We start from the raw sequence: 27,204 nt of genomic DNA on the forward strand, positions 1-27,204 counted from the left end.
TTGTGCTTTTTAACTAGCAAGGTGATAAGGAAATGCAAGCCTCGTATGGGGGTTGGTGGATATTTTCTTATGAATAAATGATTATCTCCTCTAGTTTCTAGCAAGCAACTTCAATGGCTCTATACAAATTAGTTATTTTTGGCCTATTTGATCCCACCAAATGGACGTAAAATTTTTTGAAATGAAGTGAATGACACTTTCAAATGAATTAATATAAAAGACATTTCTAAATACCAAGTCACACATGGATTAGGGAGCATCCACCTTAATAATGGGCGAAGGGCCTTCCCAAGTGGTTATTTCTATTTTATTTGAACTTTCTAAAAGTTCCATTTAAGAAATCTATTAACAAAAATGAGATTTGTATGTAAATGAGTATAAGCGTATTGCATTCATGAACTATGATGAACAATATAAATTATTCGATGTGTAAGAATTTTTTACGAAATCCATTTTGATTCATGAACCGTTGCTACTCCCCCACTTTATTTCATAATAAAGGATTCAATCTAGTTATTTATTATTCTTGAGTCTTGCTCAAATCTCTATTTTGATATTGTCTTCTCATGATGTCTTTTATTCCCACAATGTGGAGGTTGAGATCATATTCATTTATTTTGGGTCTAATGATGGCTTGTGTGTATATTTCATCTCAACTCTAATGATGTTCCATGTCCTATCATGGTCCTAGCCAAAGAGAGGCAAGTTCAAGGGCGAAGAGATGGCATGACAATGCTTTTTTAGATTCTGGTGGTGTGTTATGGAGCTCACATTTTTGGCACTATCAAAGACCTTGGACTACTATTTCGAATGCCAAGTCCATGTTGAGACACAAGACATGACCTGTCATGCATCTTACATGACCTATCATGTAGTCTCATATGAGGGAATGTGGAGAGTATACTAATGCCTTAGTGGAAAAATTAGGGTATCAATGTGAGTTGTCCATGGAGCTTGTGTGCCATCATGTGGTATAATAATTGCTAACTTAGCTATATCGACACCACCGGAGGATCATGGCATTGAACTTCTTCTTTAGGGTGCTTTACTACCTAGGTATATCAAGCATAGTGCACATTGCTAGAGTATCCATGGTGCATCCTAGGTATTCTTGTTCTTTGGCCACTCACTTGTGGTCTCAGAGAGCGTGTTGGAAGTGGTCATTTCATTAGTTCATGAGGGCCCAAGCCCTAATATATGCTAATTCTTTTGAGTTTTGATTGACCTACTACTTGTAGTCATTACACCCTTTTACCTATGTGTGTGGCCAATCATGTGTGTGTGCTTATAAGGTCTTGGTGTGAAGAGAGGGAGTCTATGGAGTGTGTGAGCTAGCACTTGACTCTATGATGCTTTTTTATTCACATAGTGGATCCATGTTCTTATGAACTTTGGCTTTCGTCTCTATAGTTTATGCATTGCCTCTTTTGTTGTCCTACGGAAATGTATCGTTTTGTTAACTTTAGCACTAGGTTTTCCACATGTTTCTTTTGTACTTGCTTCACTTATAATCCAAAAAACAAGAGTATAGCATCTGTGTGACATAGGCCCATGACAATGGAGTGCCACATCCAAGTACACGAGGTAGCTTTGAATAGATACATATATTTATTTGGTACATTCTTTGAAAGTCAGAGTGACTTGTATATAGCCTTTGCCTTGCTACAAAGTTCAGTAAAACAATTAGAGCTTGACTTCTTTAATGTTGGTCATTCAACTTAATCTATGGAATTTTTAATAAGGTCTATTTAACCTATTTGTAGCCTTTCACTTGCTTATCCCAAAAAAAAAAACAACACAATTTTGTCTATTTGATGACACAAAATTACCAGCAAATTGCGCTTAAAAGCTTTTAAGCCCTTTGTGCAATGGCATGAGAGAATTTACTTTGAAATTTATTCCATCATAACAAACAAATCAAGATGATCTCATACTTTTTTTGCATTCTTGATACCTAGGGTAAGGTGTAGAGTCTCATCAACTAATATCTACTTGAAGCATTACAATTTCACTTTTCTCACTTTAGTCTTTATGAACAACTGGCCCTTCACCACATCCTCTTGATCTTATGTATAGTAACATTTGGACCTTCAAAGAGGTCCACACATCAAGTGCAACTTAGTTTTCACTTTTGAAAAGTAAAAAGGCTTCCTATTAATATTAGGAGGTACTTCAACAACTACACTCATTGCCATGACAAATTTCACCACATAATGTCACCCTCGAGAGCACATTTTATCGTTTTATAGAGAAACTATTTGGTAAATGTCAATTACAATGCCCATGCACAAGTAGAAAGCATAGTATTTTGTATATGCTAAGTTTGAAGAAATAATTGAGGGAGTGTTTTAGATCTTATCTGGCAGACATGATGTTACACTGATTAAGAAATCAACCATTGAGATTAAGTATTGATTGAGTCATAATATACAATAGGAAATGGACCACAAAAAATGTAAGCTCGACTGGTATCAAGGCTTGCCCACAAAGTTGGTTGTCGAGAGCGATACACAACCAAGAACAAAATGATCGATTGCATGTGCAACACTGATAGGCACATGAAGTCATGGCGCAAGTCCTAACCCAATGCATGCACTTACATTCGTGATTGTAACAAGCCGCGATTCCTAGTATGGCCAATCATGCATATAATTGGACGTGACATACATGATAAACACATATCCCATGGTAGTACATCTTGGGTAGGATTGGAAGGGCACACACATGGGATGAGCACATTGCCCATGGTTGTAGATCTTGCAAAGCGTTTGAAGGGCGGACACCCAATTTAAAAAAGCCACGTTTTCTGCGGGGTGGGAGATGTTGGAATTTGGAAAGGGTATGCACATTCATGGAGGTATCAGAACCTGGCCATATCCATCTCCAGAGTGGGTTTAGTCCGGACGCCAGCGGCGGTGGGCGCCCGGCTAGTGCCGATGAGCGAGGTCTGCAGGGCCTCTTCGTTGTCAGGTGCCAGGCGTGACATAACGGCTACCTTAGCCTTGTCGACGAGTCCCGCGCTCCACACCGCCAGGGCCATGGCGGCGCACAGGCCGGCGCCTGCGAAAGCCAGGGCAGTGGCCCCCAAGGCGACCTTCCATTTGCGCGCATTCCTACTTCCGCTCCCTCCGCCTACGGCCGGGCCAGAGCCGAAGGCAGGCGGGAGGAGGTTCGAGAAGGTGCTGGAAGAGGAGGAGGAGGACGGAGATGAAGGAGGAGAGGTGCCTGGGAGGACGAGGGCGACGTCTGCAACTCCTATGGTGTCCCAGGCGCAGAGGCGATAGTCGGGCGGCGACGAGGGGTCGGGGTTTGTGAAGAAGGCGGTGCCGTTGGGGACGAAGAAGGCGCATGTGATGGAGGAGGAGGAGGAGGGTGGTGGCGATGATGATGACGGCAAAGGCAGCTTGGCGCTGACCTGCTGGTGGGACGGGAAGAAGATGGGGTGGGCGTCGGCGGCGGGCGGCGGGGCGGTGAAATTGGGAGGGGAGTAGGCGGCGACCCCGACGACGGCCCCCACAAACTGATAACCCGGGGGAAGCGAGTAGACGGTGAAATTGAAGATCCGCCGGTAGATCAGTATCACATTATTATTATTATTATTAGTACCATAGCTGCCATCGTTGCCGCCACTGTCGCCATCGCTGCTATCGTCCAGCTCGCCCCCCGCCGGGATGCTGAACTCGTTGAAGGTGAAGGGGCCCCGTCCCCGCAGGCTCGCCGCGTCGGTGCGCATGGCCTGCGCCTCGATCCCGCCCCTCAGGAACGGCGTCAGCGCCACGTCATACACCACCCCCTGCCCCCCGGGCTGCGCTAGGAAGGCGTACCGTAGCAGCGTGCTGTCCACCCCCTCTCGCCTCACTGCATTCACCACGGTGTTCGACACGTCGAACCAAGAATCACGGACTGCAGCTGCCGTCGCTGCAGCGCAGGGCCGTCCTGATGCAAGACATGAGAGCAGCACGGCCAGCAGCATTATCAATCTGACAGGCGAGAGCTCGTATGAGCTTCTGCTGCTGCCGCCACCACGAGTGAAGCCGCGGCTATGCAGTAACCTTATCATGCTTCGTCGTGTGTCTGCCGAGACTGAGAGAGAGAGAGAGAGAGAGAGAGAGAGAGAGAGAGCTCTTCCCCTGTAGATATTCCACCCCTGCAATAAAGCATAAGCGGATAGCGTGTAGAAGCAAGAAGCTACAGTCCTGCAGCTTGCTGGCTAGCTCCTTGTCCCCCCCGGCCCAGGGCCCATTCACGATTTACTTGCTCCTTCTCTTTGTGTACTGTCCCATGAGGAAAAAATGCCCCTCAGCAATCCACATTGCAAGCATTCTGCTTCTCTCAGTCTTAAAATAACACACACAGCATTTTCTGTCTGAACAAAGGTACTGGCACATCGGAAAAACAATAAAAATCTCCCACACCTCAAGCATTTTCCGCGTCATGAGCATGTACATATGTAAGCTTAGTGCTGCATAGCATAACCATGATGTATGAAGGAAGCATGGCAAGTGCCCGCGGCCTTGGGCGCAGGCATCCTTCCGCCTCCGGGCTTTCCTTTCCTTTTTGTGGTTCCTGAGGGGGTACATTTATGGGATGCGCTCACAACATGGCAGCCTTCTCTCGCTCTCGTCTCTTGTGCATGACATTGTGATGATAGCGGCTGCTACTCAACAATAGCAGAAAAGCCAAAAGTGAACCCCACAACCAGCGTCATGGGCTTCTCATGACAAAGCGTCGAAGTAAAAGTCCTTTTTGCTCAATTCGTGTACTGCCCGTTAAAATACTAAAAGTCAATGTGCATACCATTCTCTTTTAAAAGGCTAACAACAATGGAAGCCGTGATTTCCTTTGTATATAAAAAAAACACTACCATTGAAGCTTCCCCTTAGAGGCCTATTTGCAAAAGCACCAGGCAACACTACAATCGTGGCATTCAACGGCTACTCCCCTTCCTTATAAAACACCATCCCACTACACCCTTTGAGAATATAAACATATTCTTTTGAAATATCAAAGGTGTGACATGGGTTATACTTGACTACTTTAGGTTGGAGGTAAACACACTCAAAGTTCAAATGGAAAAGCTCGATACTGCTGGTCCACTAGCTTTTGAAGGGATGCTCTTTAAGGTTTTGCTTCCTTAAGCCCAAATGATATTAAGAGATGTTGTGGAAGCCCAAACTTACTATGGTAACTTTTTTATCAATCATCTAGCAAACCAAGAGTACTTTTTTTATATATTTGTAATCGTCATATTGTAGACACATTGATAATCGATAGTTGGACAAGATCCAACATAAATGAACAAGCCAAGAAATATCACAACTAAATGAATGTGAATTGGTAATATGTAATATAACATGTTGACATCTTAATGATATTGGGAACCTATGCAAATACTAGACCATTTGCTAGGATACTCGCTTTCCATTATACCTTAAGCATAAGGTGCAATTGGCCCTATGCAAGAAAGTATCATCATTCACATGGATTATTGCATAAATATGTTAATAATATCCCTATTAGTGCTCATAGAAAACTGTCATTTAGTGTATTTTTTCCAGGCAAGATTCTCAAAAAATCGGTTGAAATTGAAGCTTGTCTTAACAAAAACCGGCTATTTTAAAGTATTTTAGTTATAAAACCGGCTATTTCCCTCCCAAAACCGATTGGGGTTAAGCCTAGTCATGTTTTCCATTGGATGGGAAAAAAAATTTCACGAGCACTGATCCCTATTAACATAATGTAAGTTCAACTAGTACTATGGCACCTACCAAGACACCACCCCCCCTCCTCTGCCTTGAGCCCCGCCCCATGTACCAATGCAGTGCAAATTTCACAAAATCTTCTTAGTCCATATTTTCCCTATATAGGACAAGCCCATCAAAAAGAAATTGAGCTATGGCTTATCAAAGCTAGTGAATATCAAAGCTTGCATAATCATTCTAGTTTTCTAAATGCCAAATTGATGTCAAAACCTAAAAATTAAATAAGAGCATTTGTATCACCCAAAGGACTTCGAACAAGCTTTTTCACAAGCGTAGCAACTATTTTGAAGATAGCATGTTTCTTGGCCAACATAGTCATAATAGATCTAGTGTTTGGGACTATCTTAACACAACAACTAGTAATCACATTCTCAATCTTCTTCTCCTTCTATAAAACAAGCCTCATTCCTAGCCAATCGACTCCTTTTAAGGGATAAGGGAACTTTCATTGACTCATCATCCAAACCATCTTCCAAGAACATTTTTCTTCCAACTTACTTTGCAATGTGTATTAATGTCCTTCATCCAATACCGTTATTGTACATAGAGACCTAACTTCCTTGCATCCCCAAAACAAATGCATTATATTCTCATCATCCCCATCACACAAGAGACATTGTGAGGAAACCTTTATGTACTTAGATACTCATATATTTGTTGGTAGCTTCTTATCAACAACCCCCCACATAGTCAAGTTCAACCAAAAGATGGTGTTACTTTCCTTGGGTGCTTGAGCCTTTTCTTCAAACTATGAAAAGACCATTGAGCATGATTGGGCACCTGGATCAAAAAAGCATTAAAAAAAAGGCCATTGATTCTTGTTACCTTTCCAACTCTTCATACACATCATTAAAATCCATTTGATTTTAGGCTCTTCAAAATCACTCTTGGATTTTAATAGGCCAATCCCTTTATCTTTGGAACTCACACATTCATCAAGGAATCCCCTCTCATAAATGATGTAAGTAGTGGGCAATCCTTTTTCATCTCAAACACCCTTTGCAATCAAGTCCTTTCATTTTTATTTTGACAAAAGTATGAGGAATAACTTGAGTACCAACAATAAGCATGGATTTTCTTGGTCCCATAGATCAGATGAACTCTTAATCCCTTTTATAAAAAGGAATCTCACAATTTAAAATTACAAACTAGAATAAACCCTCCCAAGTATTTCATTTTGCAACCATGTGACTTGTTGAAGTGAATTGTCTTCCCTTTTATTAGATTCTACAAACCGTTTGGAATCCTCAACGTTCTATCAATAGGTGATCATTAGATTTTGTGCCATAAATGATGCCTTTATTCTAATCTTCAGTCTTAAGGGAAAATAATATATTACTAAGTGAACTTGCCCTATATCCTTCTATGCATAGGACTAGAAACAATCCAGGTTCTGAATTTAATGGCCTTCCACAACTTATCTTCTTTCAAGCACTTGAATCAATTGAACCAAAGTCTTTTTGCCTTTTTTTGTAAGTCTTGTAAACCCACTTTGCCAATCTGATCTAAAAATTGTGAGTTGTTCTCAAGAGACAATATGCCAATCATTCTTCTCATTGTGAGTTGTTTTTGGGGGATTATTGTGAGTACTTTTTTGGAAATGAGAAACCAAGCTATTGTGGCCTCAAAGACACTTACTCTAGCATAACAAAAAGAGCAAAAGATCCCTGATATGAGAATAAAAGGTGATAAATAGCTTGATGAATTAATGGTAGTGTTGTTCAACCTTAATGAACCAATAAACTTACAAAAGATCCTCAAGCATAAAACTCATTTCTATCACCATTTTAAGAACCTTTAAAAGAAAGAGTTGTTGAAAATCAAACCTTGCATACACTTTGTACTCATATACAATACCAAACACATGTATCGCCTGAACCCATAGCTCAAGATAATGAGCATTAACATCACATAAGTAATTGAGCAAAAATATTTACCACTACCAAAGATCTCACCATTGCCACTCTAGTCAAGGTATGAAGACAACTTCAAGCACTCTCTTCTTTATCTCAACTCCTTTTTAGCTCTCCATGAGCTTCCATCCTTCAAAATTACACTGGTAGTTTCTTTACTTCTTCATCTTGTTGGCTTTGTCTTCTCCCAACTAGCACTTTTCTGCTCTAAGCTTCTCTTATTCTTGTTGATGCTCATTAGCTCTCCTTGTTAGCTTCTTCCTTTTTTAGCACTTTTTTGAAGTTTTTTCTTATCATTTTGCTTTTGATTGTACCCTCCAAGTCACCGCATTATGATAAGCACCCTTAATTCCTCAACTTTCATGCATGCCCCACTTCTTCTCTGCTTTCTCACCTTCTCGTATCCTCTTCCTTGGTGGTATTTCACAACATTTCTACCTCCTTGTGATCTTGACTTCCCAACAGGCCACTTAACTACCTCTTTTGGCCGATGTCTTCAACTCCTCAGCTTCATCACCTCCATGTTCCTTCTCCTAGATGCTCCATGTGATTGAATGATGCTCTTTAGTCTCGCAAATCTGCCAACATCCCCTCCAATCTTATATATCAATGAATTTTCTCAAAGATTTAAAGTTTTTTGCTTTAAGCTATAAAAACTTTTGTTTAATGTTACATTTCCAACCAATACTTCAGAAAGGTGATGATATTAATTCTAGTTCATGGTTCATTCATATAATGTATGCCATACTAATGTGCTGGAGCTTTAAGATTTTATATCGTAAGCTCTTGATAAGCTTAGCATCTTACTCCCTCTCCAAACATGACATGACTCTTGCATTAGTCTACTAGTTTGCCACCCCCAACCAAAATGTTGAAGGTGCTATATGCACACCCTCCTCTTATCACACGTGACATTGTCCTACTTCTTCACAAACTTTGGCAAAAATAGCTACTATTCTCACCATTTGTTATGAAACTTGCATGTGTTAAGTGAAAAACATGTTAGAGGGGAGAAATATTTAGCAAACTCAAGAAAGTGACCATTTAGTGTAAGTTTCATATTCAAAAGTGGGCATCATATCAATGTGTTAAGTGAAGAACATCTTATGGAGGAAAGAAATATTTTCGCAAACTCAAGAAAGTGACCATTTTCTTTACACCAATTGCAAATGGTCATTGTACTCTGCTTCAAGGTCTAGTAAATCTACAATATGATGAGTGTATGTTAGTATTAATATTGCTACTAAAGTCTACAAGAGTCTCTTTCTACACACTTGATATCTCAAAGAAAAATACTTGCATCTCTTGGGAAAATTCTCATCTCTATTTTGTCATCGCAAGGTTATTGTGCTAACCACTACTACCACATACAAATTGCTAGTGATAGTTCACATTAGCCTTTATATTTTAGAAGGCAGTACACATATGCATACATTTATAGATATTTCAATACACAACCTTAATATTTCAAGAATAAACTCTATAAAGGGTTGAAATCTAAATGAACCATAGCATCTAGCCTAATAGCGTAAGTGTAGTATAGCATAGCCTAGCATAGAATAGCTTATATGTATGTCTAAGCCTCATATAGCCTTAGTATAGCGTAGCCTAGCATAGTATAGTTTATATATATGTCTAAGATTGGGCTTAGTCTACCTAAGCATCTATCGATCTTATGATTGCCTAACGTACTATAGCCTATCTAAGTGTATGCCTATCCTATGCCTACATAGCATCTGTCTACCTAAGCCTCATATAGCTTTACTATAGCATAACCTACCATAGAACAGCCTATATGAATGTCTAAGCTTGGGCTTAGTCTACCTAAGCATCTGTTGATCTTATGATTGCTTAATGTATTGTAGCCTATGTCTAAGTGTATGCCTATCCTACGCTTACATAGCCCAACTTAGCCTAGCCTACGACTAGCCTAGTGTACACCTAGGTCTGAGTGGCACATGATCAATCACCTAGTACAATAGACTTTTTAAAGTAATAAGGTTAACATCTTGCATCTCCAATTTAGATAGATTGAGAGAAAGTATCTATACATTGACTACGCATCACTCATGCAATACTATCATTACTTAAGTAGTGTCCCTTGTCCTTGAATATGCAATGGCTACTATTTTTATTTTGAATATGTCATATTGAAAAGCCTTAATATACTCTCTCTCTCTCTCTCTCTCTCTCTCTCTCCAATTGCTAATAATGACAACCTAAAAGTCTAATAATAATAATATAGCTCATAATTAATACTTTGTATGGTATATAGGCTTATTATGTAATAGACCTATATTCATTTTATTAACATTGCTATTAGTATAGATATAAAATATAATGGATATAATTAACATAATCACATATATCATACATTGTACTAATATTAATAGAATACCATATAATGTTAACTTGTTATCATATTGCATTAATAATATTGTTATCATATATTAATATTAAGTTTTTACTTGAATCACTATATGTGATAAATATCAACAAATATTTGTAAGTTTAATAACTTAATATAGATGCCTTTTATATCTTATATTTTATTCTTTTATACATTACATAGCTTTTTGTGTTGCCACCATGCACATGTTTAGGCTCCCCTCAAAGCTCTCACATTGGGTCACGTGGTAAAAGTAATAATACTGATGCCTACGTGTGGAGTTTTTATGGCCAAGAACACTATTGTCACATGAAACATACTTTATGGTGCAATGCACACTCTATTTTGGTGACACCTTACTTGTGTAGTCAAGCATGGAGTACCTAATAGTACTTAATAAAGGGCACCAAAAGACGATGAGTATTTAATAGGATTTTCTTCAACATTTTCTTATAGTTCTTTTATATAATGTGCATCAGCTTTAAAAATAGAAAACATCAACCTCAACCCATAGTGTAGGAGACGTTACATAATCACGCTATCTTTTGCTAAACACTTAAAGCACTACCTTGAAAAGATTATCCTTTTTATTGAGACCTAAAAAGTGTAAAGTACATTCTTACGACTTGAAACACTTTGTGAGTTAAAATGAGACCTTTTAACTCACCTCCAAAAACTACAACATTCTTGTGTTTCCAAGTGAATCTAATCACCACAACTCTCAATACATTACAAATTGAGGCTAATTACACAACAAATGACATATGGCCAACTCTTGCTCAATGTGTGGTCATGTCTTTTAAAAATTGGGCGCAAACATGGATACAAAGCCTCTACACACCAAAAGACACATTTTGCAAAAATGTGAAATAATATGTTTATAGTTTTTTTAATTGGTTTCAAATACAAAAAGTCCACCCTTGTCCATTACTTTTGGGTAGGGGAGACTCCCTACCCAAAAGTCCACGCTTGTCCATCACTTTGTAAATTGAGTAGGGGAAAGTGGGCCGGGAATTCACATGTTTAGCAAGTAAACAAGTCATATCCTCTCTAATGTATAAAGGACACCCAACCCCTACGAAAGTGCCTTGATTGGTTAATACTTGCAAAGTGGACGTCCTTCATTTGGTATGTAACCAACCTTAGAATGACTTCTCGTTTAGTTGGTTAACATCCCAAAAAGAGTTGTTTTTGCATTGCACTTGTGTAGAAATTAACATTCTCAATCCATAGGCTAATTTCTTTCCACAACTTTCTAACTTCACCACATTCCCACATCAATGATCAACAATCTTATTGGCTCTTTCTCTTTGACATAAGGGGTATAATGGGGAAACCAATCGAGTCTTGTGAAGCCTTTCTCTTGTAGCCAACTTATTGGCCAGCACCTTCCATAGAATTGGCTGAAAGAGTAGCCTTCCCAACCCTGTATATCCTCTTCCAAGTCCACAGTTGAGGTTTCTTTTCCAATACTCCATCGTCTTTAGTACCAAAGAGCCCTTACATGGTACATGGTTGGAAATCCTTCCTTTTTTGGCACACCATTGTCATCTTCAATGCAGCTCATCACTTCTCTCACCATCTTCTCCCTTAGGGGGTTGAAGTAAAAGGATGAGGGAGCATTCCCATCGGTGTCACCTTCGCAGCTTGTACCGTAGGATGTTCTTGCCTTTCCAGGTGCTATTCACATTCATGTAAACATTGGATGGTTAGAAGTAGGAATAGCGAGTAGCAGATCAATTCTAATTCTGGGAGCATGACCAACAAGAGTTCTTCTGGCACAAGCAATAGTTCTGCCATGTTCCTTGGTCAAGTTGTTAATAGCTTTGCGGGAAGCACTCCACCTCTTGGCAGGGGTTGCACTATCTTTTTCAGCCTCTCTCCATGGATGACAAGCCCTCATGACAAAGTGTGGGTCTTCAAGAAAAGAGGTGTTGAGTCTAAAAATAGGAGGGCCCTCATTGGATTTGCCACATGTGATTGTCTTGATGGTACAGTACAGTGGATAGTGATCCTATGTAGTGACCTCACTAACAAGACTTACTTTGCAATTTGGGGACAGCCACCAACCCATCATGATTTATATAAAACCTATCCAGGCATGCAACTCTCTAGTTACTTCCAAGTGGGTAATTATGCCATGTAAATGATGGATGTTGACCGTGCTCAAAGATGATTGCCATGTCCTTCAATGATGCAGAACTTGGAGTGAGCTCCATTCTCTCTCCTGGCCAATAGAGCACCTTCCCCCTTGTGACCAGTCAGCTGCCTCAATGGTTATATTCCAATATCCCTTAAGGAGAGGGAGTATCACCTTATCTGCATAAACAGAGATTATTTGTAAGTTTCAACGTTTCGCATTCGACAAGTAGCCAGACACACAGAAGTCACTAATCCCCTGTTCTCCAACTTTGATCTCCTAGAGGACTACTGTATGTGGTTTCCTTCTTCTTATTAAAGCATACACAATCCTTTTCCTCTTATCTCAACAAAGGCACCTAACATTCCATGTTATAGCAGAGAACTTCTTTTTACCTATAGCTCATCTCAATCTTGGCATTCTTCAGAAAGCTCCTCATCGCCATCAATCACAGCATAATCATTCCTATCTACAAGCAGGAGACATGCCATCCTTATGATCAAGACCTTCTGCTTCGACCTCTTCCCTTTTCCTTACCGTTCCTGGGTTGCATAAACCCTTGTTGGGACTCATTAATCTGCGCATTTGCTTCTGCAGAAATGTTGACATTCTTGCTGGTTGAACTAGCCTGCACCTACAGCAACTCCTGTTTGTATTGGGCACATACTTATCCTTATCTGTCTCTGCACCTTGTTTTCAAATACCCTGCTCCTTATTTTGCTCATGCTTGTTAGGGTCTTCCTTTTGCTCCTTTTGGACGATCCTTAGGAAAGTGTCCATTTTGTTAACACAGATAGCACGAAACTGGGAAAGCTCCGAAGCGAATTGAGAATACAATGTCAAAGCCACTGGCATGAGTACGCTCCAGCACTTCTGGTGGAGTGGACCTCCTATTCCACAATACACAATCCTTTCTGTGAGCCTTAAGCGAACCAAAGGAAGATGCAACAGAGAGCAGACACAACACCTTGACAAGCGAGCCTGCTAAAGAAACCACTTCACCATCGAGCCATACAGGCAAGCTAGGGAAGGTATCCAAACCAAACAGTACGGTGTCAGGGGAAAGGGATGGAGACCAGGACATAGCGAGTACGAGGTTACCTCTATGCCCAACTGCGCACCCGAGAAGCCAACAAATCTCTCTGCAATTTTTCTGAGCAAAGCCCTAAAATCTCCCCTCCAACTAGTGTTTACCTCTTCCGAATAAAAGTTAGCGGGTTTGTTCTTTGCGGACTTCTTTATCCCACTCTCCCATATTCAAACATGAGCCTTCTGTTACAACAGCATAATCCAGCTCTTGCCCTGCACCCCATGAGAGCATGTTACGTCCTTTACAAGATTTCCTTTATAAAACCGGCTATTTCCCTCCCAAAACCAGCTAGGGTTAAGCCTGCGTGTTTTATTAGTTGGTTTTATAATGAAGGTTACACACCAGGTGATGGACAGCCAACCCCCGCCCAAACTGTGGGCATGCACTTTTTGAAACTGGGTGCGGACATGGGCGTCATTCCTTTACATACCAAATGGACACAGTTTATTAAAAAATAATAAATAATAAACTTATAAAAAAAATTATGGGTTGCAAATGCAAAAAGTGCACCTTTGTCTGCCACTTTACAAAGTGGGCAGGGAAGATTCCCCGTCCAAAAGTGGGCAAGGAGTTTTCCAGTTTAGCAAGTAAACAACAAGTCATGTCCTCTCAAGTGCTTGGTAAATGTAGTTTAAATTTGGGGAAAATACCTTAAAAGTTTCCACACCATGCTAGGAATTTTCAAAGCCGACATGAAATTCCAAAGGATTGTAACGTTTAAGTTAGAACTAAGTCAAGTCATGTGATAGAATGCCACTTACCTTGGATCTCACCACTCAGACCTCCACTTAGTTTACTCACATTCATTCCCTAGACCTTAAGGTAACCATAGTTGTAATATTTACAACTTAGCTCTCTCTCTCTCTCTCTCTCTCTCTCTCTCTCTCTCTCTCTCTCTCATTTGAGCCTTGAGGTAATCTGTCATGATTCATCCAATTCAACTTCCAAGGTGTTGATGTAATCATATTATAATCTATACTTGCATAACTTACTCTTGCTCTCAATCCACATGCCTTGAGCTAATCATGCTTGTAGTCCTCTCTCACATGACCTTTGCTCTAACTCAAAATAAGCATATCCTTGCATGCCTCCTTATTAATGTGGAGATATAATTACATTTTTACTTGCTAAAGGTAGCTTTTGTCATCATGTTCACAACCTATTTATGGACTCACCACTACTACGTGGAGGTCTTATAGTGTCAAGTCACTAGGTTTGAAACATGACTAATCACAATCTTATGATATCAAAACAATATTTGATTGAAAACAAAGAATCACATAGTAAAGAGAGAGAAGGGAAGGGGAATCTATAATATAATATGAGCAAGTTACAATGAGAAGCAACTAAGAGCATAAAAAAACATGCATACCAATATGGAGCTTGATCAACCCAGCCACTCCTGAGATATGTTCATGTACATGAGGGATCTCAATCTCAAAGTTAACAAAACAAGCTAACATCTATCTCAATCGATCATTTTTTGGATGGCTTCATGCATCTAAGAGAAGCTTTTTCTCGAATGGCATGTTTTCCAAGAAAAGCATGTACCAAAAACTAATGTGAACTTCAAAATTCAACAAATGCATGGAAAACCTACCAAAACAACAAAAGACAGACAAAACAAACATAGTGCATTTCCTTTTTTGTGTTGAAGGACTTTATTTTTCATTTTCAAAGGCTCATATCTTCAAAATGGCAAGGAACTTAACTAAGCTAGTGAAATAATAAAATGTTCTCCTCGATGCATTCTTAAACTTTGTGAGACATTGTTCGATCAAATTTTACTCCATTTAACCACAAATTAAGCTCAAAGACATGTCACTAGAAAAAGACATAGACAAAAAATGTGTCATCATCCAAATTTGTCCACACACTCAAAATAACTTTTAAAAACTATTTGCATGCATGTTATAGAAAAGTTCAGTATGCTTTATTGGGGTATATCACAAGGTTGCATCATCTATGATACCATCTTAAAGTGCTTTGAGGCCTATCTAGAAGTATCTCAAGAGTGATGGTGTCCTCCCAAAGATAGACATGCTCACCATGGCCTATACCATCCACTAGCATCTTGATGAATCTGAGAGGTGGCGATGAGGTCATGCACATAATGCCCCTACATGAGCAGAGGAATCTATATGTAATTAAATCTAGTATCAAGGTTTATGAATTTGAATGTGGTCAAGTAGTGATCAAACATTGTAGGGACAATTCATATTGCATGTGAGCTTAATACACTAGGTATCTCGTATTCCACTCAAAATCATTAGCAACACCAATGTGAGAAACCCAAGGTGCAAGATATCTAATAACATCCACTTTGATTTAATCATAGTGGGCATGAGCTAGGATGGTTGGGCTTTTGGCTTCACCTATAATTCATACTTCTCTTTCCCTTTGTGGCATAATTGAGATGCAATGGTTTTTTTGGTCAAAATACAACCAATACATTTAAGAAAAGGTCATCAAAATGCTTTTATGACATATTTAGGGAGTGTTAGATATGATCAATGCCCCACCCTCATTAGGTGCCACCAATGATCCATGGTGCTCAAAGTTGTAAGGCTCCCATTATGAGAAGAAGCCAAATGTGAGCCCGGACATTGGTTGAGTCCTGACATGTATATCAGATGAGGTCTATGTGATCGGATAGCAAAAAGGTGACCATTGTGGTTCTAATCTTTGGGTTAGACGGAGTGGTTAAGCTGGTAGCAACTCGAGGCGCATTGCATCGAGTTGCGGGGTAAGGGAGTTAAAAGGGGCCCCTATTTTAGGGTCGAGGGGCCGCGGAAGCGGCCCCTGGCTGGAGGGTCCCAGGGGGGCCAGTGGCCCCCTTGGCGGGGGTCCGGGGGTAGCGCCCCCGGCCCGATGGTAAAGGGAATATTCCCTGGCCGACTAGTGGAGGCTCATATGATAGGTCGGTCAGGCTGACCTAACGGCCTTCACGGGCTATAAAAGCTAAACCCCTTCACAAGCATCTATCATTCATCTTTCACCCAGTCAGAGTTGTTGTTCCAACTAGCCTTAAGCTCTTCACCTATCTTCTGTCTAGATCACCATCTAAGCTTTACACAGTGGAAGCGCACGGATGGACAGAGCCATCTTTGTATCAGTTGTTTGTAGCTAAATAATTTACTGATTCTTCTCTTATCTGTTGTGTACTCTCTATCTCTTTCTCAAATTCTGTTCGCTGCGCCGTGTAATTTTTTTACATGGTATCAGAGCCCAGGGGACTCTAGAGATCGGAGAGTGTGCAAGAGGCAAAGGGTTCAATAGCAAAGAGAAACTATGTCGACTTCCGGAAGCGGTTCTGGCGTATCAGGAAGCGGTGCAGGAGGTGGTGCTGCTGTACTGGCTATTCAAACACTGAGGATTTGTCCACCAACCTTCAGCGAAGGCAAGTTAGATGGTACAAACTACACCTTGTGGAAGTTCAAAATTACAACTATCCTTGATTCTTATGAGCTTCTGGAGACTGTGCTGGGGAATGATGCAGAACCACAGCCTACCCCTGACCCATCAAATTCTAGTGTGATGATTCCTCCGGATGCAGATCTTCTACGAGCTTGGAAACGAAGGAATGCAGATACATTGTGTGCCTTAGTTACAAGCTGTTCTGACGGTGTTCTGACTTTGATTCAGCATACAACCAAAGCGTCAAAGGCTTAGAATGTACTAAGGAGTCAGTATGAAACACGAAACCAAACAAGGATTCAAAACTTGGAGAATCAACTAGCAGCGGAGAAGTTTGCTGAAGGAGAGATGGTTGAAGCATTCAACACTTGGATTAAGAATCTGCGCGACTAGGTGGTTGGCGTTGGGATACAAAAGACTAGCGAAGAGCTAGCTCGGAGGTGTCTTCGGATTTGTCCTCAAAAGTTTGATGGACTAGTAACTACCCTTAATACTCATGTGAGACCTCAAGCTTTGACTTTTGAGGAGCTTTGTGCATTATTGATGGAGGAGGAGTTGAGGCTGAAAGCCCAAGAAGGAAGCAACAATGGAGATGCTGCATTCTCTGCCAATGCATAAGGCAAAGGTGATTCCTCCACCAAAAATGATGGTGACAAAAAGAAGAAGGGCGGCAAGAAGAAGTTTCAAGGAGAGTGCTTCTACTGCAAGAAGAAAGGACATGCAATTGCAGATTGTCGTGTCAAGAAGGTAAATGAAAAGAATGGTACCCTTAAAAGTAAAGGGAAAGAGACAGCCAATACGACTGAAGCAGAGTTGGAATTATTCATGGCGACCATTGAGGAAGTGTGCTCCTCGGTGCAAGAAGAATCTACCACTGACTCATGGGTGTTGGATAGTGGGGCCTCCCTCACATGACCAACAAGAAAGGTCTATACAGTTCTATGCAGCCTCTACAAGAATCCATCACTGTGATGGTTGAAAATGATGCTAAAAGCCCTGCTGCGGGCACAGGTACTATTTCTTTTGTTGCTGCAAATGGTGAAGTCAAAAAGCTTTCAAATGTGTTGCATGTTCCCGAAATCAGGAGAAATTTGTTATCAGTTGCTGCCATAACTGATCTTGGTCATGAAGTGAGGTTCAAGAAGATAAGTGCAAAAATTCTTCATAGTGCTGGCATAATTGTTGGCAAAGGAGAAAGAAGGAACAACCTGTATGAGCTAAGTGCTCTTACAGCCACCGCTGGAGTGGGCACAAGTAAGCTTTGGCATGAAAGGTTTGGACACATCGGATTTGCAGTGTTGAAGAAGGAACCATGTGAAGCTTGTATGATGGGCAAGCAACAGAGAAAGGCATTTCCACAAGAACGCAAAAATAGAGCACAGGCTCCTCTAGAGTTGGTGCATGCTGACTTGTGTGGTAAGATGCCTACACAAGCCTTGGGGGGATCTTCTTATTTTATGTTGATTGTCGACGACTACAGTAGGAAGATGTGGGTGTACTTCCTTTGTGATAAGGCTCAAGCTTTTGGTAAGTTTAAAGAATGGCTAAAACTTGTTGAGAATGAAACAAGGAAAAGTGAAGAAATTTAGAACAGATGGTGGTGGTGAGTTTAACTCAAAGGAGTTTGAAGACTTTTGCAAGAGCAAAGGGATCAAGCGTCAATTGATGCCGCCTCACACACCTCAGCAGAACGGTGTTGTGGAACACGGGAATCGCACCATTGTGGAGATGGCAAGATGCATGCTAAAGGGTAGGGATTGTCTAACCATTTTTGGGCTGAAGCTGTTAATACTGCAGTCTACATTCTAAATCGGAGCTACACAAAGGCTCTCAAGGGAAAAACACCTCATGAGGCTTACACTGGTAAAAACCATCTGTCTCACATTTCAAAATTTTTGGATGTGAATGTTATGCACATGTTCCAGATGAGAAGAGAAACAAGTTAAAACCAAAAAGCAGAAAATGTATCTTCTTGGGTTATAATGATGAGAAAAAGGCTTACAAATTATATGACCAAGAGGCAAAGAAGATCATCGCGAGCCGTGATGTGGTGTTCAAGGAGGAGCCACATACAGTGGAGGAGGAGAAGGCAAGTTCTTCCACTTTATCATCAAGCGAAGAAGTAGTCCACTATGAACCTGTCCCAAGAGTTGTCCCTATCCTTAAGGAGGAGGAAGCATCATCTTCAGATGATGAGAAAAAAGTTCACCAACCTGACATCACCCCACCGGAAAAGCCATTGCCGCGCTGGGTGAAGCAGCTCTATGACCACAATAATCCTCTGCCTCCATCTGTTGAGGAGAAGGCAGACGGACCAAGGAGGTCTCAGAGAATAGAGGAGCAAAGGAGGGCTTTTGCTCACATAGTCAATATGGCCTTGATGATTGAGATTATGAGAGAAGTAAAGGAGCCAACTGACTTAGAAGAAGCACTTACAGATCCATCATGGAAAGCTGCTATGCAAGCGGAGTATGATAGCATAATGAAGAATGACACTTGGGAGCTAGTGGATCGACCAGCAAAGCGGAAGATTATTGGCACCAAGTGGATTTGGAAGGTAAAGTACAAGGCTAATGGTACCTTAGAAAAGTACAAAGCTAGACTGGTTGCCCAAGGATTTTCACAAGTTGAAGGGTTTGATTTTCAAGTGTCATTTGCCCCAATTGCCAGAATGACCACTATTCGCACGGTACTTGCAGTGGCTGCCCACAAGAAGTGGCCAGTGTATCAAATGGATGTTAAGTCAGCGTTCTTAAATGGTGAGCTCAAGGAGGAGGTGTACGTGGCTCAGCCACCAGGGTTTGAGGCCCCCCATTCTGAGAACAAAGTGTGTAAGCTGAAGAAGGCATTGTATGGACTAAAACAAGCCCCCAGAGCATGGTACCAGTGAATAGATAAGTTCTTTTTAAACCTAAACTTCAAAACATGTGCCTCAGATGCTAACTTGTATGTCTATAGGGATGGTAAAAAGTCTGTAGTGATTGTCCTATATGTGGACGACCTTCTTATTACAGGTGACTATGAAGATATGATCAATCAAACTCGAAAGGCTTTGAGTTCTGAGTTTGAAATGACAGACTTGGGCTTGCTGCACTATTGTTTGGGGATTGAAGTCTGGCAAGCGCTGGGAAAGATCTTCATCTCTCAGAAGAAGTATGCATGGGAGATCTTGAAGGCATTGGGCATGACCGAGTGCAAGGAGATAGCTACACCTATGGAGGTGAATGCAAAGTTATCCGTCGAGGATACATTAGTACTAGCAGACATTGGGAGGTATAGGAGGTTGATCGGCAGTCTAATCTACTTGTGTAACACCAGACCAGATATCAGTTTTGCTATTGGTGTTTTGAGCATGTTCTCAAACAAACCTCATGAGAGTCATTGGAAGGCTGGGATGCGGGTGCTTAGATACTTGAAGGAAACTCTTGACTATGGTATCACATACAGTTTCGGAACTTCTCTTGTGGGGAACTATGACTCAGATTGGGTAGGAGACAGTGATTCCAGGAAGTCAGTTTTTGGTTATTATTTCTCTTTGGGTTCAGGAATTTTCTCTTGGATTAGTAAGAAGCAGCCAATAATGGCATTGTCTTCTACCGAAGCAGAGTACAAGGCAGCTTGTTTTGTTGCATGTGAAGCAGTATGTTGAGAAGGATTCTATGGCATATGGGACTGCAAGATGAAGAACCAACTGTGCTGAGATGTCACAATCAGAGTTGCATCGCCATTGCCAAAAATCCAGTGTTTCATGCACGCACCAAACATATAGAGATCCAGTATCACTATGTGTGTGATTTGATGGAGGATGGGATAGTGGAACTTGTCTACTGTCCAACAGAGGAGAATGGAGCAGATATCTTCGCCAAAGCACTTACGAATGATCTGCTTTAAGTTCATCTTCAGAGACTCAGCATTGGGCCGAGGAGATAGTTTACCTATGGGTGGACATTGAGGGGGGGTGTTAGATATGATCAATGCCCCACCCTCATTAGGTGCCACCAATGATCCATGGTGCTCAAAGTTGTAAGGCCCCCATTATGAGGAGAAGCCAAATGTGAGCCCAGACATTGGTTGAGTCCTGACTTGTATATCAGATGAGGTCTATGTGACCGTTGTGGGTCTAATCTTTGGGTTAGACGGAGTGGTTAAGCTGGTAGTAACTCGAGGCGCATTGCATTGAGTTGCGAGGTAAGAGAGTTAAAAGGGGCCCCTATTTTGGGGTCTGGGGGCTGCGAAAGCGGCCCCTAGCGGGGGTCCGAAGGTAGCGCCCTCGGCCCGATGGTAAAGGGAATATTCCTTGGAATATTCCCTGGCCGACTAGTGGAGGCTCATATGGTAGGTCGATCAAGCTGACCTAACGGCCTTCATGGGCTATAAAAGCTAAACCCCTTCACAGGCATCTATCATTCATCTTTCACTCAGAGTTGTTCTAGCTAGCCTTAAGCTCTTCACCTATCTTCTGTCTAGATCACCATCTAAGCTTCACACAGTGGAAGCGCACGAGTGGACAAAGCCATCTTTGTATCAGTTGTTTGGAGCTAAAGAATTTACTAATTCTCCTCTTATCTGTTGTGTACTCTCTATCTCTTTCTCAGATTCTGTTTGTTGCACCGTGTAAAATTTTTTTACAGGGAGTAGATGCAAACAATGGGAATGTTCCAAATGTGCAAAAAGCTTAGCTTTACAAGTAATAAATAGGTGCAAGAAATACTAACATGCACATGATAGTTTAATGGAATGCATGTGAACCTATAGCATGCTCTACGAGAGAGGTCAAACAGTTGCACACAACTTGCAACTAAAGGTTACTAAACATTAATGATAAGGTTTCATGGTAAAAAGGAATGCACGAAATCTTTCAATACACATCAAGACTATGCCACGAGAGGAACAATGAAAGAAAGGGTGAGAAGTGCAACAAAGATTATGATAGATGAGTTTGCGTGTTCTATGCCACACTAGTTTGAAGACTCTAGAAACCTTCTCAAGGGATTTTACTCTTAAGATAAGGTTCTGAAAAATTCTACCTTTTAAAAAAGGGGTACATTTTTAAACATTTTCAAGGGTGCCCTTTTTGGCCTAGCCCCATCTAAGGGAGGCTATAGTGTTTGATTATTGTAGGAAGGATATTATTTAAAAAATTGGAGAACTTTTATTGATAATTTGATTGGTTAATTTGAGAATCTCCCATGTTAATAGCAAAATGTCTTTTAAGCTATTGTGTCTATCTCCTTGCATTATTTTTCGATTGCAAAAAGTTTCCTTCTCAATTCATGGATTTCCCATGTTAATAGCATATCTTTTATGCTATTGTTTCTACCTCATTTTGTTCTTTTTCAATTGCAAAAAGTTTCCTTTTCAATTGCAACTTTTGTTGTTTTTTGTTGATGAGATCATAACAATATATATTGAATAAATTTTCTTTGAATTTTAGAAATTTTTTATAATTATACATTATTATTAACCATTATTACTTAATATTCCACATAATGGGCACCTTATGTGATAAGCAAAATCTTATCACTTGTTAAAATAGTATAATTAAACTATGTTTGAATGTTTCCCTTCAAAAGTTAATAAAACAACTATATTGGGTAGTGAGCTGACCCAAACCTACAACATATTCAAGCACTATGGATTTGGACTCAAAAGTATAGAAGAGTTGGCCTCAATTGTAGTTGGGAAGAGGAGCCTATAAAAACACATGGCCCAAAAGACTGATTCTTTTTAGATACAAAGGAAACCCTATAGCATGCTACAATGGCTAGCTCAACCAACATAGAGCCTTTCTAAAGGATAGCATGGACTCAAAATTGGAACGGTCCATGTACAAAGTTTATTCAAAGATAGGGCCCAAAAGAATGACTCTTTTTAGGTACAAAAAAACCCCTACAACATGCTAAAATGGCTTGAACTAACGGCTAGCTCAACCAACATAGAGCCCTTCTATAGGATGGCATGGGCTCAAAACTTGTCCATGTACGAAAGTTTTCATATGCCTTCTTGCCACGCGATGCAATGCCATGTTTTTAGATATCAAAAGTTGTGCTATTAGGGAAGATGCAAGATTCAAACTCACACACCCCAATAACACAACCCACACTTGAACCACTATGCCATGACCTTATTGGCAACACCATTTTTCTAAAACAAAGTTGCGATGTCGATGTTGCCTTCTTTGTAGAAGACATCACACTCCAAGATTTTTGTTGGATGACAAGGGGTCTTGTGTGCTGAAGCTCCACCCGCAAAAACCTTCGACTTTCACGCATCCTAGACAACATTAGGTAAGTGTTAGTTTACTGACTCCTCTACCCTACCATTTGAGTACTAGAGCAAATGGCTAAAGTGTCCAAGATTTGGTCTCAAATTTTCATGTCTAGGTGAGTTGAATAGTATTGTAAGTTTCTATGGTGGATGGAGAGTGTTCTAGTAGCCAAGAGGAGACCATCCTTTGCATCTAAAGCTTTACCCTCATCATCCATCTCAAGTACCTAAACTCCTTCCACATCATGAGCTTGCACGATTCTTGGACATCCCAAAGAGGGCACACCAAAAAGGACGCCCCACAAATGGTGTCCTTGCTCTCCTAGAGCTATGAACTAAAAGGCCTTGCATCATATCAACATTTATATGGATAGATAGATATATCAGATTTACTTACAATTATTCCCTACAAAGGTGGTGGCTTTTTGTAAATATATGCTATCAGTTAATTAGTGAGATAATCGAATTCTGTATCATCTACTGACACATGGGGATGCATCTATACACAATCCTCTACATAACTAAAAGCGTGTACATACAAGGACGCTTAAATTAAAAGAACAGTATTTACATGTGGAGGTACTTCAATTTATCAATAATGCTAAATTAACTTTAGATAAAGTCGGAACCTTCATTTAGCTTCCAATCAAAGAACTCACATAATTAGCCGTGAGAAGTTTTCAAAAAAGAAGGGTTGGGCAATATTAGAAGGCCACTAAAAGACATTGAGTAAGTCACAGACCGTAGTTGACTAAAGTGTATTATATCACAGAAAGTACCATCAATAGCTACAGTAAGCCTATGCCTCTTGTTAACAGCTCAGTCTGTGCTTGCAACATCAAAGTCCACGGGCTTGCACCATTAGTAAGCAAATCTCATTGCTCTTATGGATATGTTTGAATTGAATCCTCTATTTATTTCCTGTCTACTTTGAATAGGGGCTTTAGACCTAGTTCCAGCCTCACAATGAGGCATGCTACATTCAGAAAGAACTCCATTATGTTCCTTCATACATGAAGCCTAACTAGCTCAATCACATTTCAACAGGATCCCTGGTTGGATATCAACATCCGTGCAGAAGTGAAAATAAATGGCCCATTTCATGATTTCTGATGGAGACATCTGTTTTATTAAAAATACCAGCATTTGTGCTGAGGGATGTATAATTGACAAATGCTGTTTGAAGTGCCTGGCCTTGAATACCCCTTGTGGTGTTAAAACAGCCGACTTTTGTAAGTTGATCTTGGGAAGCCAAGTGGTCAGAGTAGTGCTCCTCAACCTGATTAATTTTCTGAAGAAAAATCAGGAGATCCTTGCTTGTTATGTGCTGGCGTTCCTCGACCGCGTGAGGGCAGTGACATCCATCCACCAGGTTGTCCTGTTCTTGAAGGCACCTGTGAGCTCCGGAGTGGTGGATAGCCTAGAGGGCCTCCTAGAGGACCTTGTGAAGCTTGCACTTGGGCTTCTGATGCTCTTGACTCTTGACTCAATGAAGGCAATTCGACATTTGAAGCTCCTGAAGCTTGATTGTGTACTGACAGAGAAGAGAGTGATGCTTGATCATGTGGAGGTGGTGGTATTCTTGGACCTGGTTGTCCAGTTCTTGGAGGGATGTCTGAAAGTTGTGGTGGATATCCTAGAAGACCCTCTGGTGGAGGATGTTGTATGGCTTGTGCTTGGGAGCTTCGAGATCCTGACTCCTTGTTCTGAGAAGGCAATCCAATAGCAGGAGATCCTGAACTTTGAGGAGAAAAGAGAGACCTTGATTGGTTTTTTGGTGAGAATCCTTGGTAATCTGGAGGTGGCGAGGTTCTTAGAGCTGGTGGTCCAACTCTTGAGGGGACATCTGAACTTCTGAGAGGGGGATACCCTAGAGGACCCTGCAAAGGAGCTTGTGAAGCTTGTGCTTGGGCATCTGATGCCCCAGACTCTTGGCTTTGAGACAGCAACTGGGCTCCTGGAGCTCCTGAACCTTGAGATTGTTGGGAAGGACGACTTAGTGGCCCTGGTGCTTTTTGTAGTGGAAGTCCTCTGCCACGTGAAGGCATTGTTGAAGCTGGTTCAATATTTGGAGAGGTAAGTGGATTTCTGAATGGGGAATACCCAAGCGGACCTTGTGAAGTTTGTGCTTGGGCAGCAGCTGGCACTCCTGACTCTCGATTTTGAAAAGAAAATTGGGAGCTTTGCACTGAAGTTTGGAAATGTTTTAAAGGAGAAAGGGGTGCCCCTTGTCCATGTGAAGAGATTGTCATCCGTTGAGTTGATTGTCCAATTCCTGTATCAGCTTGTGAGCTTTGGATTGCACCTTGTGATATTTCAAGTTGTGCTGCTGATGGTTTTGACTCCTGACTATGAGAAGGCAGCCCCCATACTGGTGATTCTCCTGCATTGAGATCTTCTAAAGGAGAAAGATGTGGTACTTGGTTTTCTTGCTGACCATGTAAAGCCAGTGATGGAAATGTTGGAGAACTTTGTGAAGCTTGAGACTGTCTTTTATATCCTTGGTTTCCTATACTTGAGTTTTTTGGAATCCATGGTGAAGATTGTGGACCTGCATGCAAGTGAACCATACAAGAAGAAAAATAAAAGCAGGATTTCAGATAAACAACTTTGTGAATCCTGGCTCTGTATATGGTGTCCAGGGGGAACTTGCTTGTTACTTGAGAAGACAGTAAATGATTAGGTCGAATAGATGACATTGTAGGTTACCTTCACGAGATATCATTGCTTCTTGACTTGTCTCTGAGGTTCTATTGCCAGATCCAGTAGACTCTTTTTTCACTATTGTTTCCAAAGGTCTTTGGGATTGCCGCAATGCTTCTTCACTCCATCTTAATGTAGTTTCACTAGTTCCAGTTCGCTTATTCTGATTCATTTCTGACTGCACTGAAGTGGATGCTTTTGCAGGTGCTTCTGATTGCATCTTGATGTCACTTCTCTCTTGCTGAACATCATAGTGAGTTTGAGGCTCCTCTGTTTCAGAATTGGCCTGAGGTTTGGAAGCCATTTTTTTCCCTTTTGCAAATTTGATGTGTCTACAAAGTATCCAACCTTGATTTCCCTCAATCTTTGGACCTTGCTCAATATAAGCAACGTCCTCAATCTGTTTTATAATGACAAAAGAAGTTAAAGTCTAGACTTTCCAACTCATGGAAAAAAGATTGAACCACAACAAATGGAAAATTTTGTTAATCGCTTACTAGTGGTGTAATTTGATCAAGCATCTCTGCTATATCAGCTTCTCGACGTCTTTTTCTATTCAGAGCAGCCTCTCGTTCTTTTCTTTCAATTTCAGCCCTTCTTTTCCTCTCTGAGAATGGCTCTCTCACAGAAGGAGACTTCTCGACCAGGAGTTCTGTCTGATCAGTCTTTTCCTTTTTTTTATCTTCTGGAGGGAGCTCCCCCTTGGAAACAGCAAGAAACTGCAAAAGTGTAGCATACTGTCAGTATTTCCTATTTGCCTGATACACCAGCCAGGTCACTAGTTCCGCAAGACAAATGTACCAAATGCTTCACTGATTAGTTCAGCTAAGCCATCAAAATTCCAAAGAAACTGTCCTGTTGTTTCTCCAATTTATTAAAGTCTCAAAAAAGTTTCTGGTCAATCATTCAAGTCAAGTTATACACCAGGCATATAGAGGTTTGAGGTGGTCCTTTGGATATACAAGTAGCTTGATACCACTTTCTATCATGCTAGTTATGTTGGGAGGCCTGCAGACCCTTCATCAGCTGAATTTTTGAAGAGAGAAGAACTAGAGGCCTTAGCACTGGCTTGCAGTAGTCTCTATTAGCAGACATCATTCAAGCTAGGAAAAATATACACTTGGGCTCTTTCAAATCTCCTTCCAGGAGATCTTGAGGCAACTTCCCAGCCCCCAACAGTCACTTGCCACGTCATCTGACAATGGAAGGCAATTTACAACTCTATAGATGCAGGTGAAGAAGTTAACGCAGACACAATGGGAGCATACATAGAGCAGGCATTCCCTCTCAGTCGCATTAGCTTACTCACAGTACTTCAAAAGCAGATACTGGACATGGAGGAGGTCCAGGAATGTTTATACAGAAAGATACTGTAGCTGACCACAAGAGACCACAATCTTATAGATATCAAACCAAAATGTGGATGCTACACAATGAAACCTGGCATCTGTGGGCATTCAAGAGAAGATCTTATTACAGACTTCACTGGAGCACCTGGCACGTCTTTCTGGTAATGTTGCAGA

The 27,204-nt window shown here is 40.9% G+C and overlaps 2 protein-coding genes and 1 long non-coding RNA gene across 5 annotated transcripts in view; all 3 read right to left on the bottom strand.

The window, feature by feature from the left end:
* Positions 1–2,362: 2,362 nt before the first annotated feature.
* Positions 2,363–4,576, bottom strand: LOC148013358 (uncharacterized). Its single transcript, XM_087668494.1, has 2 exons — positions 4,416–4,576; positions 2,363–4,274 (listed from the first exon to the last, which is right to left on the bottom strand). The coding sequence occupies exon 2, from the start codon at positions 4,058–4,060 to the stop codon at positions 2,861–2,863; it is 1,200 nt and encodes a 399-aa protein (XP_087524620.1). The 5' UTR covers positions 4,061–4,274; positions 4,416–4,576; the 3' UTR covers positions 2,363–2,860.
* Positions 4,577–10,860: 6,284 nt separating this feature from the next.
* LOC148013359 (uncharacterized) lies at positions 10,861–13,564 on the bottom strand. Its single transcript, XR_015688942.1, has 3 exons — positions 13,306–13,564; positions 12,600–13,094; positions 10,861–12,383 (listed from the first exon to the last, which is right to left on the bottom strand). It is a non-coding gene; the product is annotated as an uncharacterized LOC148013359 (long non-coding RNA).
* A 10,068-nt stretch (positions 13,565–23,632) lies between these two features.
* Positions 23,633–27,204, bottom strand: part of LOC148013360 (uncharacterized) — a 120,716-nt gene continuing 117,144 nt past the window's right edge. For 2 of the 3 annotated variants that reach the window (XM_087668144.1, XM_087668143.1), the window contains 3 exons: positions 26,179–26,400; positions 25,688–26,081; positions 23,635–25,529 (listed from right to left, as the gene is read on the bottom strand). In XM_087668144.1, the coding sequence (XP_087524270.1) occupies positions 24,262–25,529; positions 25,688–26,081; positions 26,179–26,400 (1,884 nt within the window). In that variant the 3' untranslated portion in view covers positions 23,635–24,261. Of the gene's footprint in view, positions 25,530–25,687; positions 26,082–26,178; positions 26,401–27,204 lie in introns of all 3 variants that reach the window. The other variant, XM_087668146.1, reaches the window with a different exon arrangement.

Source organism: Lygodium microphyllum, chromosome 26, assembly GCF_053477565.2.
Source record: "Lygodium microphyllum isolate KBCC chromosome 26, Lygodium_microphyllum_v1.1.10, whole genome shotgun sequence".
Lineage (NCBI taxonomy): Eukaryota > Viridiplantae > Streptophyta > Polypodiopsida > Schizaeales > Lygodiaceae > Lygodium > Lygodium microphyllum.

Bases quoted from the DNA above. Each gene is read 5' to 3' on its own strand.
- LOC148013358 (XM_087668494.1), bottom strand. From the start codon at position 4,060: ATGATAAGGTTACTGCATAGCCGCGGCTTCACTCGTGGTGGCGGCAGC.